This window comes from Martes martes, assembly GCF_963455335.1.
Source record: "Martes martes genome assembly, chromosome: 5".
NCBI classification, from domain to species: Eukaryota; Metazoa; Chordata; class Mammalia; order Carnivora; family Mustelidae; genus Martes; species Martes martes.
This window is the reverse complement of record NC_137892.1, coordinates 73,403,671-73,423,776: the sequence shown is the minus strand read 5'-3', so window position 1 is coordinate 73,423,776 and position 20,106 is coordinate 73,403,671. Positions and strand designations below refer to the sequence as shown.

The following is a 20,106-nucleotide window of genomic DNA, read 5'->3' as shown; positions in this document are numbered from 1 at the left end:
AAATGTCATTAAACCAGACAAAATAAGGCACTAGGAAACATGCATGAAAATACACACTGGACAAATACCCTGAAAATTTCTGGAATGCCAAATAAAATACTAGCTCTTGGGAGAGGGATGATTCCATTAAAGAAATCATTTTTAATTTTCCTGGCCCCATTTTTGTATTACACTTCTCTATTTCTTTATTTTCCCCATTAATTTCCTTATTATACCTAAGAGATTAACCCTCTAATTGTTTTCGAGTCCTGGCTTGCTTATAGTGTTCACTAGTTTATAGTCTTACCATCAAGATGGCATAGAAAATGTCAGCTGATGTCACTAGTTTTTGCTTTTTCTTTCTTTGGTGTCATTGGAAAGTAAAGAGTAACCTGTGTCCAGAAGCCTTCAGCTAATACACAATAAGTTTATGATATCTGCTGCTACCAATCTGGAAGGCCCTGGCTGAAAAGAATAGAAACACTTGACTCCAGTGACCATGGACTGCCAGAAATAACTGGAATAAATATGTCCAGGGGAGCCTGGCTGGCTCAGTCAGTAGAGCATGCGAGTCAAGATCTCAGGATTGTAAGTCCAAGCATCTTTACTTTGGATGTAGAGATTACTTAAAAATAAAGTCTTTTAAAAAAAAGAAAAAGGGGGGCACCTGGGTGACTCAGAGGGCTAAGCCTCTGCCTTCGGCTCAGGTCGTGGTCTCAGGGTCCTGCGTTCGAGCCCTGCATCAGGCTTTCTGCTCAGCAGGGAGCCTGCTTCCCCTTCTCTCTGCCTGCCTCTCTGCCTACTTGTGATCTCTCTCTGTCAAATAGAAAAAAAGAAAAAGGAGTAAATATATCCATAGACCACAGCACAAGAATATGAAACTTTAAGAGTCAGGCAAATTAAGAGATATAACATGCATCTTGTCCTGTAAACATAGTCGCCACACGTTAACAGTAGACACTGGGGAACGAGCAAAGCCTAAGCATTCTGACTGCATGAGAACAAGAAATGGGGAAGGGATGGGGAAGAAGGCTCTACCTGAGTAACTTACTAAGAAATGTACTTAGGATGTGTGATTATGGAAAAAATATATAAAGCCTTAATTTTTTTTATTTAAGATTTTTTTTATTCCTTTCAGAGACAGAGAGCACAAGCAGGGGGAGTGACAGGCAGAGGGAGAAGCAGGCTCCCCACTGAGCAAGGAGCCCAATGCAGGGCTCCATCTCAGGACCCCAAGATCATGACCTGAATCGAAGGCAGACGCTTCACTGACTGAGTCACCCAGGAGCTCCACAAAGCCTTTAAATGAGCAATGGACTGGAACCTGAAGTGTGGGTGATTCCAAACCTCAGGAAAGGTGGTAGAGGTGGCAGGGGGAAGCACAGATCAAGAAACCAGTCCCCTTCCACCAGATATACACACATCTGTCTACCAAGACTTTAGATGCCGGATAATGTAGTCTTTTTCCAAACCTAGTGGTCTCTCTGGTGTGGCTCCGAGTTAGGGGAGTGGCCTGTCTAGAAGATCTCACTAAGTCCCTTCATTCAGGAAGTCAGTAGTCCTCCAAGTCTCAGCAACAGTGACTCCCATTGTAGTCTGTGACACTCGAAATATCTTTCTGCTTAGAATTTCTTTCTGTTATACCTTCCCTAATGAATGATTAAAAAAAAAAAAAAAGTACTTGGCTAACTCTTAGGTTAGCTAATTTCTTCTTGCTCTGTGTGAGTGTCACCGGCTGCCCATTCCCTTCTACTTCACTATTATTTTTCCATCAGGGAGAGGGAAGGACTTGTAATCTAATCATCCAGTCTGGCCAATCTTTGTTGTTGTTGAGATTTGATACTGAAGCCAAAGTGTTTCACAGTTATGTGGACTTTTAATTTATTTTCATTCTACTCCCCTCATGGCCAGCACCAAAGTCCCACACGTACTGTGTATCACACTTAGTTTCACCACTGGGTATGCATGAGCTTACCCTTTGGAGAAAAAAGGCACACGCACTTACTGCAAGGGCAAAGAGTACGGTTTCTTTCTGGGAAAAATAAGGCTCAAATCATTTTGAAGCTCCTTCAGTGAGCTTGAATTTAGTACCGATGATTGTTTTCCTCTCCCAATTAAGCCAATTAGAAGTATCCTGAGTCCTTAACAGTATCGTCAGTGGAACTTCATGCTCTTTCCATGCACCATGCTTCCGCATTTTTGCTATCTCATTAAGTCTCATTGGTACAGTCTACTTGGAAATCTTTTTTGTAATTTACAAGATCACGCTACTGCCAAAAAGAAGGAGAAGGAGGAGGAGGTAGAGGTGGAGGAGGAGAAAGAGAAGAAGAAAAACAGCAATAAAATGCTTTTCTTTTTTTCATGGCCAACAAAATTAAAGGCAATTACAATAATGGGAGGTAAAAATCCAGATTTAATAAAGGCACTGGGTTGTACCATGTAGCGTGTGGTTCTGAAGAATTGTTTGTTTCGAGAAGATGACAGATGGGAATAATTTTAGTCATTTTGTAGTTTCATATTCTAACATTTAAAGTTGTAGATTGGACCACTGCTTGACAGAGTGTAATTTCTATGTTTATAGTGCAAAACAGTTGCTCTCCCTTCTTCACACTTAGTTAGGTAGGCAATCTTTTCCCATAAGTGAGCCCATGTATCGCATTGACCATCAGCGCCTGCTGCCTGCCTCCCGAGGAAATGAGATTGCAGGTCTCATTCACTCTGTTGGCAGAAAGTAGAGACACGTTTCTAAAGGAACTCAGTGATCCTGCTGTTCTGACCATGGCTTTCCTCTCTCTCACATTCTTCCCCCATTCGATTCATTTTGGCAACATGGCCATTCTCAAAGGAGTACAGACAATAGAACACTCCTGTGCCCCTTCCCTTCACGCATGAACTTGAGCTTTCCATCTGTGTTTCTGTCTCACCTTGCTCTGTCAGTGGCCCTCTGTGACTCCACTCCACCTCTCAACCCCAGCTTACAGCAAAATTGCCTCCAAGTCCTTGAAGGCTATAATGTAATCACCAAGGGAAAGGACAGAGGAATTTTAAAAGTTGAAAAATCTTAATTCAAAATCTAGTGGAAGCTGAGAGCTCAAGATGCTATAATGAGAAATTAATGAACTGCTATCCAGCAAAATACAGGATGCACTCAAGACAAAGAAGAGAATATGAGCAGTAAAGACTCCGAAGTATTCAAGCCTCCTATTAAGAAATGTAAAGGTAGGGGCGCCTGGGTGGTTCAGTGTGATAAGCCTCTGCCTGCGGCTGGGGTCATGGTCTCAGGGTTCTGGGATCAAGTCCCACATCGGGCTCTCTGCTCAGCAGGGAACTGCTTCCCCCTCTCTCTCTGCCTGCCTCTCTGCCTACTTGTGATATCTCTCTCTCTCTTTCTCTCTCTCTGTCAAATAAATAAAATCTTTAAAAAAAAAAATGTAAAGGAAATGACCCACACCAGTAACGGAAACAAGCAACATAAAAACAGAAACAGAATACTGCCACAAACACAATACTGCCACAAATGAAGGCTTTATTTTCCAAAGTAATAAGGCAATTGATACTAAAATAGTGCAGCAGGTTAGAAGAAATGAAGCAGAATGAATCTTAAAGCAAACTATGATTCAAATTCTGAGTGAAAACATACATTCATTCTTTGAACAAAAATTTAATGAGAACTTATCATATCTAAGGCTCTGTTATAGGTGCTAAGGGACTTTAATAACCAAGGCTGAAAAGATCTCTATTATTGTGGAGTATATAAGCTAGTGCAGAGAAATAGTTAAAAAAAAAAAAAAGAAAGAAAGAAAAGAAAGAAAGGAAGGAAGGAAGAAAAAGAAAGAAAGAGAAAAGAAAAAAAATTCAAATGTTCTAAAAATCTCCAATACTAATAAGTGCAATGTCAGTAATGTCACAATTAAAACAGAATGTGTGGTATCATACAAAGTGACTGGGGAGCTAGCCTAGAAGGGATGGTTAGGAGCACAGAGAAGGACTATGGGGGAAGGAGAAGAATCCTGTATCTCTTCTGAATTGAAAAATGTTTACTTTCCAGTGTATGGGTAAGAATGGGGCTCTATTGATAATAACATTTTTATTTTCCACTGTGCATCTTATGGCACTGTGAGTATCTTCCTAGCACAGTGTAGAAAAGCCTTTGAAACTACTTTTTAGTACAAGTGAACAACTAACTGAATTAGTGTAACTTATTTCTATGCAAATTACATGCTTTTTAGAAACACGGGAGTAATGGTGGATTACCTCACAAATAGCCTCCATTTCCTCCGTTTTTTTTCACAGTGCACTTCCCAGTTATAGAAATCCTTGAAAGTAAGAAGAACTATCTAGATAAGGTTCCATACATGCTTCTCATGTAGACCATGTTCATCTTGCTCACAGTCGGGATGAAACTGTTGTGAAAGCTTTTCCTAAGCATAGCAGATAACGTGTCAGGAGTACAAAGAACATAGGAAATTTGCCCCTATCATCAAGGAAATGATAGTGCAGTGGTATAATATTAGCTCAGAGAAGATTGGTTTGTTTTGTTTTGATTCCTGGGGAAATGTACGCAATTGGATAATATTGACATTGCTAGACACCAGAGGTCAAACTCAGGGCCTCCAAAGAGACACTGTCTAGAGCAGTGCTTCCCAGTGTCACTGGTGGACAGAAGATGGGCAGGAGAGCAAGAAGGAATGGAAGGTAGAAAGGGAAAAGGAATCGAGGAAAATACAGATGGAGAAGAAAAAGGGTGGGAGAAATAAGAAATCAAGAGAATGAAAGTCAAAGTCAAGTATGATAAAGAACCCCCTACATCTGTAAGTAAAGGACCCCGGCCCCATCTTCCAGGGCCAGTGCTGAGGACTTCTCGTGGCCGTGGAGGGAGCTCAATGGAACTCTTGAGGTTGCCCCACAATCAGATGTGTTTTTTATTTCTCCCAAACAACTGACCATTTCTCACGAATATAAGAATAACCAGCTTTCCAAACTGGTATGTGCTTCATGGGTGGTTTCCCTTAACTTTTCCTCAAACATGCCTATTATATTATCCATAAACAAGCTAAAAATACATGGAAATCCCAAAGGAGCTAAAGGCAAAAAGCCCTGAAAGGCCCTGAGGAAAGTGGCCAACTTTTTGATGTCCTAGTTCTTAACAGTGATAAAGCCAGCTTGGTGTGATTTCAAGGTACTCTACAGACTCTCTCCCCTACCCCTGTCCCCTCCTTGAGCAAATATTTGTTCACTGAGGCCTGAAATTGATTTTTCAGGGGCCAGAGTTTTTCACTGCATAATCAGAAATGATTTTAAATGCATATTTACTCTCTTGGGACAAGTAAAACATTGACTTGAAGTTACCATTTGTAAGCTGGTTGGTCCCTTTCTGGAGAGCAGAGCAGAGAGCCCACCTGCTGTTAGAGAACTGATACTCCACTCTGGGGACACCTGGTCAAAGCCGGGAAGCTAGGGGTAAAGAACTCCAATTGGCCACTGTCCAGGTTTGAGGAGCACTCTTCTGCTGCCTCGTTAATGCTGTTCAGAAGAACATGCATGCATTGACCTTAATTTTTCCAGCCTCCTCTTTCACTAGCAACCCCCACCTCACCTGCCCCCCATACCTTGCCATGCCAGTCTCAAGGATCATGAACTACTTATAGGTACCTGAACTTACACCTTCTTTTCAATTGCTCCTTTTACCTGGGACATACTACCCATTTCACATTCATCCCTTTCATCTGGCCTCGTTTCTGGGTCAGAACAGAGATGGACTTCCTACAGGAAGCTTTCGTTGGCCCTGATACAGCCCCAACATGGCCCCCAAGCATTTCCATGGCACAACCTTTAGCACCTTTTACACTGAGGGGTAGTTGTCTGGTTTCTTGTCTGTTGTCCTCTCTAGATTTGATCTCCTTGAGTGTGTTCACCTCTATATCGTCAGAATTTAGCATAGTGCCTAGAGCAGGCTAAAGTCTCAATTAATAACTACTGAATCAAAGAATGAACTGCTTTCATTCTGCATCTGTCATCAAAAGAGGAATGTAATTGGTGGAAAAGCTTGTCCAGAGATGTGAGACTGAACTCATACCTGTATTTCCCCTCACAGTACCAAAAAATCATTGAAATAACAGAAGAAGATATAATGAAAAAAAAAATCCGTATTATTTCTTAGATTTGTCAGTGTAGAGTAACTACTGCAGGAAACAACACCAAATCTTGGCAGAAGAGAACAATACAAGTTCATTATTCATACACATCATAGTCCAATGCCAGAGCTGGGATGGGTGAGCAGTGTTGCTCTTTCCATTATACACATCCACTCAAAGGTCAGGAGGAGAAAAGAAAGCAAGGGGAGTCACATGGGAGGATTTTCAGGATCCAGTTTGGAAGAGGCCTACATCACTCCTACTGACAATCCATTGGCCATAGATCTGTCCCATGGCCCCTCCTAATTGTAAGAGGAAAAGAAAACAGAGATCAGCAAACACAGCATAGTCTTCCATGCCCCTGAAAAACAAGGAAGGATGCTCTCTACAAACCAGAAATTTTGGAGAATTTCGCAAAGCTACAAAGCTATTGGGAACGGATTGGTGGATATAAACGAACAGGAGAAACCATAGCTGATAAGACACTCAAAGAGAAACAAGAGATTCAGGCAGGAGAAAATGACTGCAAAAATAAAATCAATTCCAGAAATACTTTGAAGCTGGAATCAACAAATGCAAATCACAGGAAGGATTTCTGGGACTGCTGTCAGGGAAATTAAGGTTTGAAATTGCATTCAGAGCAAGCTGGCTTAAAAAAAAAAAAAAAAAAAAAAAGGCTGGGCTGCCCCACACTGACCAACTGCTCGCCCCAGGAGGACATCTGGTGTGATTGTCCAGACGGGGCAGCAGAGCAGAGCAGAGTGTGAAATAACTCTGTGCCTCCATAAAGACAGCCGTAGAAGAAGAAGAAAGTGAGCACATTACTCGTGTTTTTCCCAGGCTAAACTGCTCAGTATATCTCGCAGTAGTAAGTTTTAAACAGAAAACTCTGAATAGACAGGGGGCCCAAAAAATAGGCCAGGTGCCCAGGTAACTTACACCGGAGATGAGAAACACCCAGAAGACAAGCCTGAACCACACGTTTTACAGCCATACATCCTGTTCCTTCTCCACAATAACCGGAAGGAGGACACTATAATCAGAGTGATAGGCAAACAGAGATCCTCACAGATAAACCTCGATAGACATCCAGGGATGACAAATTTAAAAATCATAAAGTGGGAACAGATGAAGAATTTAACATATATGTAGTCAATATTCTCAGAGATTTATGAGTCTACCATATCCATAGAACAATAATAGTCTATAATGAAAAGGAAGCAGCCAGATTTGTTGGGGATAAAAATATTATCAATCAAATAAAAACTAAATAGACGGGTTAATTGGTATTGGGAGACAACTCTCCAGTCTCTTGCATTTCTGTACATCTTATACAGTGAGGCACTGACTGCCCTTTGTTTTATACTATCTTTTCAAGGATATTTACTTAGTAAATGCCTTGGAAAATAGAGATAGTGTCTCTCCCCATGGCAGGGCATACTGACTATTCAAGTATAATGAAAATGTTTCCCTCTGGGGCAAAGAGCAGACATGCTTTTAAAGGCAGGATCCCTAAGCTCAGGGTTCCTCTCCTGTCCCATAGCCCTGTGTTCCACCAGTAGGGATCTGGCCCTTTCTGTGTTTCCCTGTGGGAATTAGGACTCAAGAAACCAACACAAATGCTTGTAGTCTGGCCACTGCTGTTCTGTAAGTAACAAACTGTTTTTGTATCTGACTTAGAAGTCTCAAGTCTTCTTCCAGGATCCATGAAACTGTGGCAGGCTAACTCACAGGTAGAGTAAAATCTCAGACCCTTCGCAGTTCTTAACGGTTATTATAATGAATATACTGAGACCCTAAAATAGTGAACTATAAGATCAAGTCAAGGTATTCTCCCAGAATTCAGCCCCCAAAATAAATGTGGAGTGTGGGTGATAGTTAAGAAACATATCAGATGGGGGATACCTGGGTGGTTCAGTCAATGGGTGTCTGCCGTCGGCTAGGGTCATGATCCTAGGGTCCTGGGATGAGTCCCACATTGGGCTCCTTGCTCAGCAGGGAGCCTGCTTCTCCCTCTGCCTGCCACTCCCCCTGCTTTTGCTCTGCATCTCTTTCTCTCTCTCTAGCAAATAAATAAATAATAAAATCTTAAAAAAAAAAAAAAAAGAAAGAAAGAAAGAAAGAAAAGAAACATACAGGATGGTTCCAGAGACTCCAATAAGAAAGAGGAATTCTGAAAGAATGGAGAGAATAGAGAAGGAGATAATCAAGAAAAACTACTTAAACTGAAACTGCCGTAACATCTCAATGAATCACTCCATAGAGTACTTAGTAATCACTAAGGGAATAGGGTACATCTCTAATGGTGGGTCCCTTTTTCCCATTGGAATGAAAGCTTTGGGCAGAAACCAAGCAATCAATAATACTTAACAACAACCGGACAAAGTGACTCATGAGCTTTCAGATGCGCTGCTCTAAGAAGGATACAGTATCACTTCTATAATACACTTGCCAAAAAATGTTTACTCTGAACCCAGACATGCAGAAACAAGAAGACAAATCCAAACTGAAAGACTCTTTATAAAACAACCAGCCTGAACTCTTCATTCAAAAATATTAATGACATGAGAGACAAAAAGACAAGGGTACTCTTCTACACAACAGGAGAAGAAAGAAAAACAACGACCAAATAGAGGGCACAGTCCTTACCTGGAGCCTTTGATTAAGAAAACGCTAGAAAAAACATTATTGAAACAACTGGGGAAGTGCAAATATAGTCCACAAATTAATTAATAGTAGTGTTTCAAATTGTATTGGATATTTAATCCAAGTTAAATATTTTTTTGGTGCAATCATTGTTTTGCGTTTATGGAGGAAAACATACTTGTTCTTTAGGAGATGTATGCTGAAGTATTTAGAATAAAGTGTTATTAATGTCTACAACTTAGTCTTAAATGGGTCATAAAAATTATATTTATATATATAGTTTTAAATATAGAAATTACATATAATCCATATAATCTATATATATGAGATCTATATATATATCGTACATATAGATAAATTAAATTAAATTAAATTAAATTCAAAAGAAATAAAATAAAATACAGCTAAATGTTAACAGTTGGTGAGACCAGAATACCTAGGTGTCCGTTGTGTTATGGCAAGTTTGCAGGTGGTTTGCAAATTCCCAGAATAAAAAAGGGGAGATAGGTTGCAAATGCCAATCAAATGCCAACAAAGATGAACAGAAAGAGAAGCTACACTTACCCATATTTAGGGACCGTCTCATAAATCAAACATTTAAAGATAATACCCTACAAATTTTTCAGAGAGCCGTAAACATGCTCCATACAAATCACTGTGGAAATGGACAAGAGATAAGATATGATAAGATAAGGTAAGATAAGATAAGTTTTGAGAGAAATTTACTTTTAAGATAGATTTCTACATCCAGCCAATTAAACTTTAAGTGTGAGCACAAAGAGAGAGAGGGGAAGAGAGAGATAGAAGAAAAAAGTATTTTCAGTTACTTAAAGAGTAAAAATTTTACATTCCAGATAGGCTCTGAAATAATCAGTCAAGGATATGCTACAACAAAATGAAAACTGAATCCAAGAAAGCTAAGGATGTGGAACCCAGGAGATGGTATACAAAGAAATCAGGAGCCATGAATACACAGCATTAGAGATACAAAAGAGTTAAAAAAGCGTATTCAAATTTATGTACTATTAAAAAGGTATTGGGGTGCCTGGGTGGCTCACTGGGTTGAGCATCTGCCTTTGGCTCAGGTCACGCTCCCCGGGTCCTGGGATAGAGCTTCCTGCTCAGTGGGGAGCCTGCTTCTCCTTCTCCCTCTGCCACTCCCCCTGCTTGTACAGGCACTCACTCCCTCTCTCAAATAAATAAACTATTAAAAAATAAATAAATATAATAAAAATGTATTTAATTTGTTAACCAATACATAAGCAAGATAATTTCTAAAAGAGATAAGTACCATGAAGGCAATAAACAGACTCCATACTGGGAAGGGATGCCCTCCAGAAAGTCAGTGCTCTGAGTACATGAAAGCAGTTATTATCTACAAGCAGAATGAACTTGACCCCACAAATACTATGGAATTGAAAACCCCTTAAATTCATACTGATCCCTTCTGTCTTTTCAAGATGTTTCAGCCAGAGAAGATACAATATGATCAAAATTCTGCAGAGATTGTGTGAGCTGCTAGAAAGTACTAAACTGCAAGTCCAACATCCAAAGTTTTTATTTTTGTTCATCCACATTAGCAGAGTTAGAACTAGTTCCTGAAAAAGGAAGAGAAGGAGGAGATGACTTGGCATTACAAGCTCACAGGTGTGTTTCGGGAATATATGAACCGTTATTTTACTTTGAAAAGGTTACAGAATGATCTTTGTCTTATAGAAGTAGTAGAAGCATTATGGACAGTAAGTGTAAACACACTGATTGTGGAAAGGATTCTATTTGTGCCTTTTTATGTAAAAAGTATATGATCTCTGTGTGTGCATACACACACACACACACACACACATATGAGATAAAGAGAGGACTCTGAGAAAGAGCATCGCACTACCTTGTGTCCTCCCCGTCCTCATGTGAAAGAAAGCTCTGACCACAGGACAGGGGCTATAGTGGCCCCAAGCCAAGCAAAGCCAATACGCAGAGGACTGGGTCTGTGTGTGTATCTTCTTCCTCTCCCCTTTGCTGCCCAAACCTTGCTGTGCTCCCCAAGGCATTTCAGCTCTACAGGAGGACTACAGCAGCCATGTGTGCTTTCAGATGGCCCAATCCTTCAGAATTTTAGGGACAACCCCTCCCCCGCTTTTGCTTCTCTCTCAGATCTCAGCCACCCCTGCAGAACTGCTTCCTAAGGCCAACCCTGCCCGGCGGGGGGTGGCAGATGGACTGTATTTGTTGCACTCTCCCAGGAAGCACAATGCAATTGCTTTTAAGAGGTCAGTGGCCTCCAACTGTGAAATGATAATATGCTAAATTACGTGCTTAATTAAATTTCACCCCAACAGCATACCATAAAATTGGAAAAGCAGTTCCATCACTCAGGATCAATGGGCATAAAGTACACACAAAAGGATCAAAAGTTCTCATCAGCAAACTTGTGTTTGAGCTTTGGCTGAATATTCCGAGGTCCATTTCAACTATAGGTTGATGAATGGTGAACAGTTAATTACCACTTAATGGCTTGTCTCTGTTTCCTGGTGTTGCTGCCATATAGGTTAGAAGTGTCAGGAATGAGATTTTTTTTTTTAAGATTTTATTTATTCATTTGACAGAGAGAGATCACAAGCAGACAAAGAGGCAGGCAGAGAGAGAGGGGGAAGCAGGCTCCCTGCTGAGCAGGGAGCCTGACACGGGGCTCCACGCCACGTGGGGCTCGATCCCAGGACCCTGAGACTTTGACCTGAGCCAAAGGCAGAGGCTTAAACCACTGCGCCACCCAGGCACCCCGGGATGAGAATTTTTGCTAGTCTCCTTCAGCCAGGAATCCAAGGGAAAATCTTCCTATTAGATTTTACCATCCTGTTCAAAGTGTGTTTGTTTTATTGTTTTGTTTATATATATATATATACACACACATATATATATATATATTTTAAGATTTTATTTATTTGAGGGAAGAGAGGGAGCCTAAGTGGCTGGGAGAAGCAGAGGGAGAGGGAGCAGTCCATTCTCCGCTGGGCAGGGAGCTCGACGCAGGGCTCTATCCCAGGACTCTGAGGTCCTGATCTGAGCCAAAGGCAGACAGCTTGACCAGCTGAGCCACCCAGGCACCCCTATATTGATTTTTTTTAACCATGCAAAACACACATCAGGATTAGGGAAACAGCTGAGAGGTAGCTGTATATCTCATGGATATTCAATGTAGCTGGTGTAGCTGCTATCTCATGGATAGCTGTTGTAGCTGCTATCTCATGGATATTCAATGATATGGGCTATAACAAATTCTTAACAACTCATCTCCAGCTGCAGCTACACACTACAAATAACACTGCATAAAAGGGTAAAAGAAACAATTCAGGATCAATCCCAGTACCTGATACTTGGCTAACACTCAGGAAATATTTGTAAGTGAATAAATGAATGAAAGAGTGAATGAACAACTGACAAAATTCAGTTCTCTAACTTCATGATCGGTCATTTCCAGGATTGCAGGACACACCCCTGCAGAAGACAAAGTTCACCGCCGAATCAAAGATGTTAACAGAGGCTATCTGGGCCATAGACTATAACCCCCATTTAATGTCATATGAATTTATTACTGAACCAATTTGGAGATTTGTCTCTAGAAAGTACTGATTTTTTCACTTGAGATTAGGTATGCTAAATACAGTCCTAGTGGATTGGCCGTGCATTGCCGCGGACGGCTACCCAGTAACTCCATGGCACTTTAGTTGATAGCACTTTATGGTCTCAGCAGAGCAAGTCTGGATCTTGAGGCTGAACTATTCCCTCACAGAAGCATAAACTAAAAGAGGTTGGAAAGGCAAGGAAATGGAAGTCAAGTCCATAATCTTTCCTGTTTCCCACATACTAAGATAGTACTACTTTCCACATACTGGGTCCCAAAATGTATATTTGATTAAGAGACATGAATCCAAGACAGCCAAGGTCAGAATCAGAGAAAAGGGCCAGAGCTCCCATTCTTCCTGCTGGCTATCACCTGTTCCTGGCCATCTTAGTTGCCCTTGAATCCAAGAACCAAAAATCAATTTGATTTCACAGGCTGAGACACCCCTCCCAAGCTGACCTGATCTACCTCACTAAGAATGGATTATAGAGCTCCCATATTCCATCAAAGACTGAGCCCTTATTTTGCCTTGATCTTGTTGCACTGACCTCAAACTCTCTTTTGCAGAATATTGTGAAACATGCTATCCACACACACACACACACACACACACATACACACACACACAAGTACATGTATTTATATAGCCAGAGATAGAGATATCTATATTCATGTTATTCAGAAACTGAATTTAGTATTGTATAGTATTATATTTAGTATTCAGAAAGTTATTAGGGTTAATGGAGCCTATAACTCAAAGCAGATGATCCTTGCAATGGTATCTTGGCTACAGAACTTGAATTTATGATTTCTTTTCCTTTTCTCTTTACCAACATCCCCCCCTCCAACTGCCCCCGACATAGGAAAGGAGCCTGGCGGGGGAACCAAGAGTTTGGATTGCAAAATTGAGGAGAGTACAGAAACACCTGCTCTAGAGGACTCCTCATCATCCCCTGTAGATATTCAGCAACATTCCTGGCAGGTTTCCACAGACATCGAGAACACTGAAAGGTAAGTGGGAAGTTACCCTAAATAGATTGCCAGGATTCTTCCAGCAAATACTCTTAGGGGCTATAGACGTTGAGATTTTTCTCCTTCAGATTCAGCTTTTGTCTTTCAGATTCAGATTTCAGAAATCTCAGAAGATTGAGGTAAAAGAAGGTAAGGGGTCCAAACCCTGCAGCAGAATGCTACCAGGATTTCCAGTAGTCACAGGCTCCCAGGCCTCTTTTTATACCACTGTACCACACTGTGTCTCCATGGAAATGAAAACAGTGTGCTTCCTTGGGAAGGGAGAAAGTGGAATCTATATACCATCACATCTCACCCACTGGGTAGGGACCAAAATTTCCATTTGTTTAAAGGAGAAGAATCCAAAATCATGCAAAGATGTCACCAGTAGACTCTTGCACTTCAGGTGTATGGAACGGCCTGCTGAGCTGTCAGTCAGGGGCTAAGCATTCTGTCCAGTTGACAGCTTTTCACAGAGCTCCCTTCTCTTGCTTTCCCAGAATATAGCTGAATGCCTCCTTAGTGGTCAAAGCCAGTTAATGCCTTTGTCTGAACAAGCAATAGCTCACTGATAGGGAGTTTCCTTCTAGAGAAGAAGAGATTCTACAGTGATTCAATTTCACTTGGGGAAAGGAAGGAATAATAATATAACAATACATGCCACGGCTCATCTAGATGCGAAAAATGCCATTCTGGGAGGCAGGAGGATGAGGCCCCTGTTTACTGGCCTTCACAGTGATATCATGTCCTTTGCTACTAATGTTCCTAGAACTGACACAAAGCAGTTGAATGAATACTGGGCAATTCCACTGAGTGCTTTGTGTGGAGCTGAATCACTGACAAGATAATGAACATTTTATTTTTTTATTTTTAGAAATGTAACACACAATGGCACTTATAGCCATTGTGGTTCTACTTTCATATTGTAATATAATTCTAAAGCTAATTACTGAATTTCTGTGTTTATAGAAAATTGAAACATGTGGTAATTATGTGCTATTAATAAAACTTGGATTTTGTATAAGCTTGGAAATCTAACAATTCAAACAATAAAGCTGTTTGGCATGGTCTGATACAGCTATAGACAAATGGTGAGGGAATGATTTATCTTAATTTATGAAATAGAAAATGCTTTGCTCTATTCCCAGGAAGAAATATCTGCCAGAGTGCCATGATTCAGGGCATAATCCATCAGCAAAGACATTTTCCCTTTCAGACACCTTGCACAGCAACTGTATCTAAGCTTTTTGACCTTCTAAGAAGGTCAAAAAAATAAAAATAAGAGAGGGTGCAGTAGGGTTCAAGATGGTGGCATAAGAAGATGGAACTCACTCCTTCCCATGGATCCAACAAATATACAATAATAATTTCCTCACAAAAAGACCAACAAATTGGATGAACAGAGCCTCCACAACAAAGGACAAAAAGGACAGCACTGAGATGGGTAGGAGAGGCAAAGACCCTACCTTGCCAAAAAAGACTCCACCATAAGTGTTGTGTTCCACAATGAGGCAGGGTCTCAAATTACAGAATTTTTTTCCTAAGAAGTAAGGGGTCTGTGCTCCACATCAGGCTTCTAACCCTTAGACCCTGCATGATAAAGGAAGAAGCAAAACTGTCACTATCGGCAGATGACATGATACCATACAGAGAAAATTCAAGACTCCGAAAAAACTGTTAGTACTAATAAGTGAATTCACTTAAGCGGCAGGATACAAAATCAACACACAGGAATCTGTGGCATTTGTATATACTAATCACAAATTATCAGAAAGAGAAATTAAGAAAATAATTCCATTTAAATTGCATCGAAAACCTAGGAATAAATTTAACCAAGGTGAAAGACCTACACACTGAAAACTGTAAGACACTGATAAAAGAAAATGAAGACACAAATAAATGGAAAAAATATTCCATGATCATGGATTGCAAGAACAGAGTTAAAATGTCCATACTATCCAAAGCAATCTACAGATTCAGTTCGATCCTTATCAAAATTCCAGTGAATTGTTTCTTTTTACATAACGAGAACAAATAATTCTAAAATTTGCATGGTACCACAAAAGATCTTCAGTAGCCAAATCACTGCTGAGAAAGAAGAACAAAGGTGAAGGTATCACAGTCCCTGGTTTCAAACTATGCTACAAAACACAGTAATCAAAACAGTATCATATTGGCCTAAATATCGTATCAGTGATGAAAAATGGAGAGCCCAGAATTAAGCCCATGCATATATGGGCAATTACTTTATGATAAGAGAGCCAAGAACATACAGTGGAGAAAAGGCATTCTCTTCAACAAATGAAGCTAAAAAGGGGCCCCTGGGTGGTTCAGTCCTTTAAGTGTCTGCTTTCAACTCCGGTCATGATCTGGGGGACCCGGAATCAAGCCCCACATAGGGCTTCGCTGCTCAGCAGGGATTCTGCTTCTCCCTCTGCTCCTCCTCATGCTCATTTTCTCACTTGCTCACTCTCATAAATAAATAAATAAATAAATGAATATTTTTTTTAATATGGAGCTGGAAAAACTATATATTTTTTTAAATGGAGCTGGAAAAACTAGACAGCTGTGTGCAATAGAATAAAGTTTGACCACTATCTTACACAATGCACAAAAATTAACTCAAAATGGATTAAAAACCTGAACATAAGATCTGAAACCGTAAAATTCCTAGAAGAAAACATAAGCAGTAAGCCCCTCAACATGAGACTCAGTGGTAATTTTTGTGGATCCGATTCCAAAGGCAAGAGAAACAGAAGCAAAAATAAACACATGGAATTACATCAAATTGAAAATCTTTTGCACAGTGACAGAAATGGTCATCAAAACAAAAAGATGATCTACTGAATGGGAGATTTTTGTAAATCATATATCCAATAAAAGGATTAGGATCCAAAATACATAAAGAACTCATACAACAAAGAAAAAGAAACAATCCAATTTAAAAATGGTCTGACGATCTGAATAGACATTTCTTCAAAGAAGACATCCAGATGGCCAACAGACACATAGGAAGATGTTCAACATCACTAATCATCAGGAAAATGCAAATCAAAACCACAATGAGGTATCACCTCCCACCAGTGAGAAGAGCTAGTACCAGAAAGACAAGAAATAACAAATGTTGGCGAGGATGTGGAAAAAAGGGATCTCTCATACCCAATTGATGGGAATGTAAATTGGTGCAGCCACTATGGAAAACAGTACAGATATTTCTCAAAAAAAAAAAAAAAAAAAAGAATAGGATTACCATATGATCCAGCTATCCCACTTCTAGGTATTTATCCAAAGAAAACAAAAATGCTGACTCAAAAAGATACATCACCCCTCTGTTCATTGCTGCATTATTTACAATAACCAAGAAATTGAAACAACCTAAATGTTCATCAGTGGATGAATGGAAAAAGAAGATGTGGGTGTGTGTGTACGTGTATGTGTGTACTATAATAGAATACTACTCAGCTTGCTATTGGCAACAATGTGGATAGACCGTGAAGGTATTATGCTAAGTGAAATAAGACACACAGAGAAAAACAAATACCTTATGATTCCACTCATCTGTGGAATCTACAAAGGAAAACAAAACAAAAACAAACTCATAGACACAAGAGAACAGGTAGATGATTACAGAGCAGAAGGGTGGGGGATGGAAGTGGTTGAAATGGTTGAAGGAGGTCAGTTATAGGGTGATGGATCATAACTAGACTTGTAGTGGTGATCACTTTGGAAGACACACAGATGGCAACTTACAATGTTGTACACCTGAAAGTTAAATAATGTTATATACCAATTTTAGAAAGAAGAAAGAAAGAAAAAGAAGAGTATAGCTGAGTTTTGAAGTTCAGCCTTAAAATCCAGATTCAGGTCAAAGAAGTGGGAAGGACTGAGAAAAATAGGCACAAGAGACCTGGTCTGGGAAGGCACCTTCCTAAGTTCTCCCTCTCTCTGCCCTAAGAGATCAGTGCATTTCAACCTGGGCTTGTACATTAAAATCACTAGGAGGGCTTTTTAAAAACATTGATTCCTGAGCCCCATGCCCAGAAACCAGCTGTATCAGGTTCTCATTGGGGGGGTGGGGGGGGGTCTTGGCATATGGTGATTCCGTGTAGCCACCTGAGAAGTGATGCTTTCTGGGGAGACCTTGCCTCTGTCTCACATACAGCGTTCCTTACCCGTTTGCATCATGTGCCCACCCACCTCCCATCCCATCCACCCTTGAACATTTTATAGGAAATCAGAATGTGTCCCTTGCACTTCTGGATGTATGGGCCCGGACTTCCTTTTCCTCCCTCCCCCGCTTGCACCTTCTCTCTCTAAAAACACCCTTTGGGACTTATCAGCATCAACGCCCCCAACAACATATACTTAAGGAAAAGAATTCTGATTTTTTTTTTTTTTGGTAGGTTTATTTCTATACCTGAATCACAAGGCTGCTTTCTTCTCCCTTTCCAATCAGCTATTGCTGAGAAAGAGTTCCTTTTTACATGTTAGTCAATACTCAAGGAAAGACCCTATGGGGTCTCTGGCCTCCCCTAGGACAACTGGTCCTCAAACTATACTCAAAAGAACAGTTGTGTATGGAGAAATACACTGAGGCAGGGGCGCCTGGCTGGCTCAGTTGGTAGAGTATTCAACTCTTCATCTCAGGGTTGTGAGTTCAAGCCCCACATTGGGTGTGGTGCCTACCTAAAGAAAGAAAGAAACTGAGGGATTTCAAACCTAAAATTAAATGGTGATTCTTTTTTCTTCATATAGCAAAAGGAAAATAAGTTAGTAGATAGAATTTCCTCAACTTTTGGACTATCCTCCCCCCAAAACTTTCTTAAATGCTTAATACCCGCTGCTATTATTTGCCTATTCTAGAGTTAACTAAAAGATGTATCTGATTTTTGCTCTTGTAAATGAAATCTGCCACTCCATCCTGTGATTTCAAGAGCACTAACTCCAGGGAATGACCACCAGAACATGTGGAGAACTACTGCCCCAAGGATCTGAAAAGTCCAACTGATCCCTGTCCCAAACTAGAAGCCCTTGGCATGGCTTCCTGCTCCACAGTTGGGTGGTTTTATGATCACATATATTCTAAGATGAGAGAGCAGAGATGTTGGAGGGATGCAGCAGCTTACCGACATGGGAGGGGCTAGAAGAAGGTCCATCTGTCCATCTGTCCCAGGTGCTCTCTCTCCCTTCTCCCTCTTCACGCACCCCCTCCCCACGCCCAGCATCATGAAGAGCTCTTCTCCGAAGGTTTTAGAATTCATCAGTTTCCCCTTATTCCAAGTCACTTTAATCAGTGCTGAGCCTTGTGAATCCCTAACACCTGTGTTACACTTTCAATCGCAGTAATGAGGCAATAGCGAGTGATATAACCACGACAGCCATTAGACCTTAAAGCCTGAGAGCAACATCACCCAGCCTCAGCTTTGCCCAGAGCACCCCTGTTATCCTACTTGCATGTCCTTGACCTCCCTCTTAGAAATCTGCAACACCCGCCTCATTATCAGAGACTCTCTCTGACCTCAGCCAGGTCCAGCCCAAGGCAGAGATGAGGGCTCCTTGCGGCAGAATGCCCTGTGGAAATGTTTGCCAGAGTAGTTCCCATTCCTTCCAGAGCCAGCAGTCTCCGATTTTTTTCTTATAAAAGCAAAATAAATTCAATATTTGCCTACTGGAAACTAGAGCTAGTACAATTAAGCGCAGACTCTCGTTTCTCAATTGTCTCACAGAACAGACTGTTTGGGATTGCATTTCAAAAACCTACAGCTGATTTTTTTTTTCTTTTTGTCACTTTTACAGAGACATGCGAGAAATGAAAAACCTTTTAAGCAAACTCAGGGAAACTATGCCTTTACCACTGAAAAATCAAGGTAAGTCTTGTCATTTCTCTCTGAGGCAAAGGATGTTTGTAACATGATAACCTTGGGACTTGTTTCTTGAGAAATTACAAATTTGTTTTACACAAACAATAGAAGGCACTGAGTATACATTCCTCGCTCTTTAAAAAGATACAATAATGAATATGGAGCCTCTCAGGAGAACACAGTCATGCTCCAAGGAGAGCCAAGATACACTCTGACCCTCAGAGGCCTCCTCCACTGGCCCTGTCAGTCAAGAGCATATATTCATTGACAAGCCCTGGAAAGCACTATATCAGGTATGGCAAATACAAAACAACTGAAGACTTGGCCCTTGCCTTTAAGAAGCTGAACATTAAGGAGGGCACACGTGGTAATGAGCACTGGGTATTATTTATAAGACTGAGGAATCACTGACCCCCACCTCTGAAACCAATAACACATTATATGTTAATTAACTGAATTTAAATTACAAAAAGAAGAAGAAGAAGAAGTTTATAGCCTAGAGGAGGACACTTAAAGAAATTTCCAAAGGGAAGGCACCTGGGAGGATCCAGTCCCTTAAGCATCCCACTCTTGGTTTTGGCTCAGGTCATGAGTTCAGGGTCATCAGTTGGAGCCCTGCCTCAGGTTCTGCACTCAGGATGGAGTCAGCTTGAAATTCTCTCTCCCTCTGCCCCTCATCCTCCCTGCAGTGCACTCTTTTTTTCTCTCAAATAAATAAATGAAAAAGAAACTTCCAAAGAAACTCCTCTGGCATCTAGATGTTTAGTTATCTAAAAGAAGTAATAATAATTAACAAATTGAGACCTTACAGCATGCCACTGGATTCTGCACCTAATTCCAATGTGTGGGAGAGGTT

General features: G+C 40.7%; 1 protein-coding gene across 2 annotated transcripts in view; it reads left to right on the top strand.

Annotated features, from left to right (window-relative positions):
* RGS7BP (regulator of G protein signaling 7 binding protein) overlaps nucleotides 1-20,106 on the top strand; it is a 94,794-nt gene that overhangs the window by 63,477 nt on the left and 11,211 nt on the right. For both annotated transcript variants that reach the window (XM_080804251.1, XM_080804252.1), the window contains exons 4-5: nucleotides 13,242-13,389; nucleotides 19,186-19,256. In XM_080804251.1, coding sequence (XP_080660377.1) covers nucleotides 13,242-13,389; nucleotides 19,186-19,256 — 219 coding nt within the window. The remainder of the gene's footprint in view (nucleotides 1-13,241; nucleotides 13,390-19,185; nucleotides 19,257-20,106) is intronic.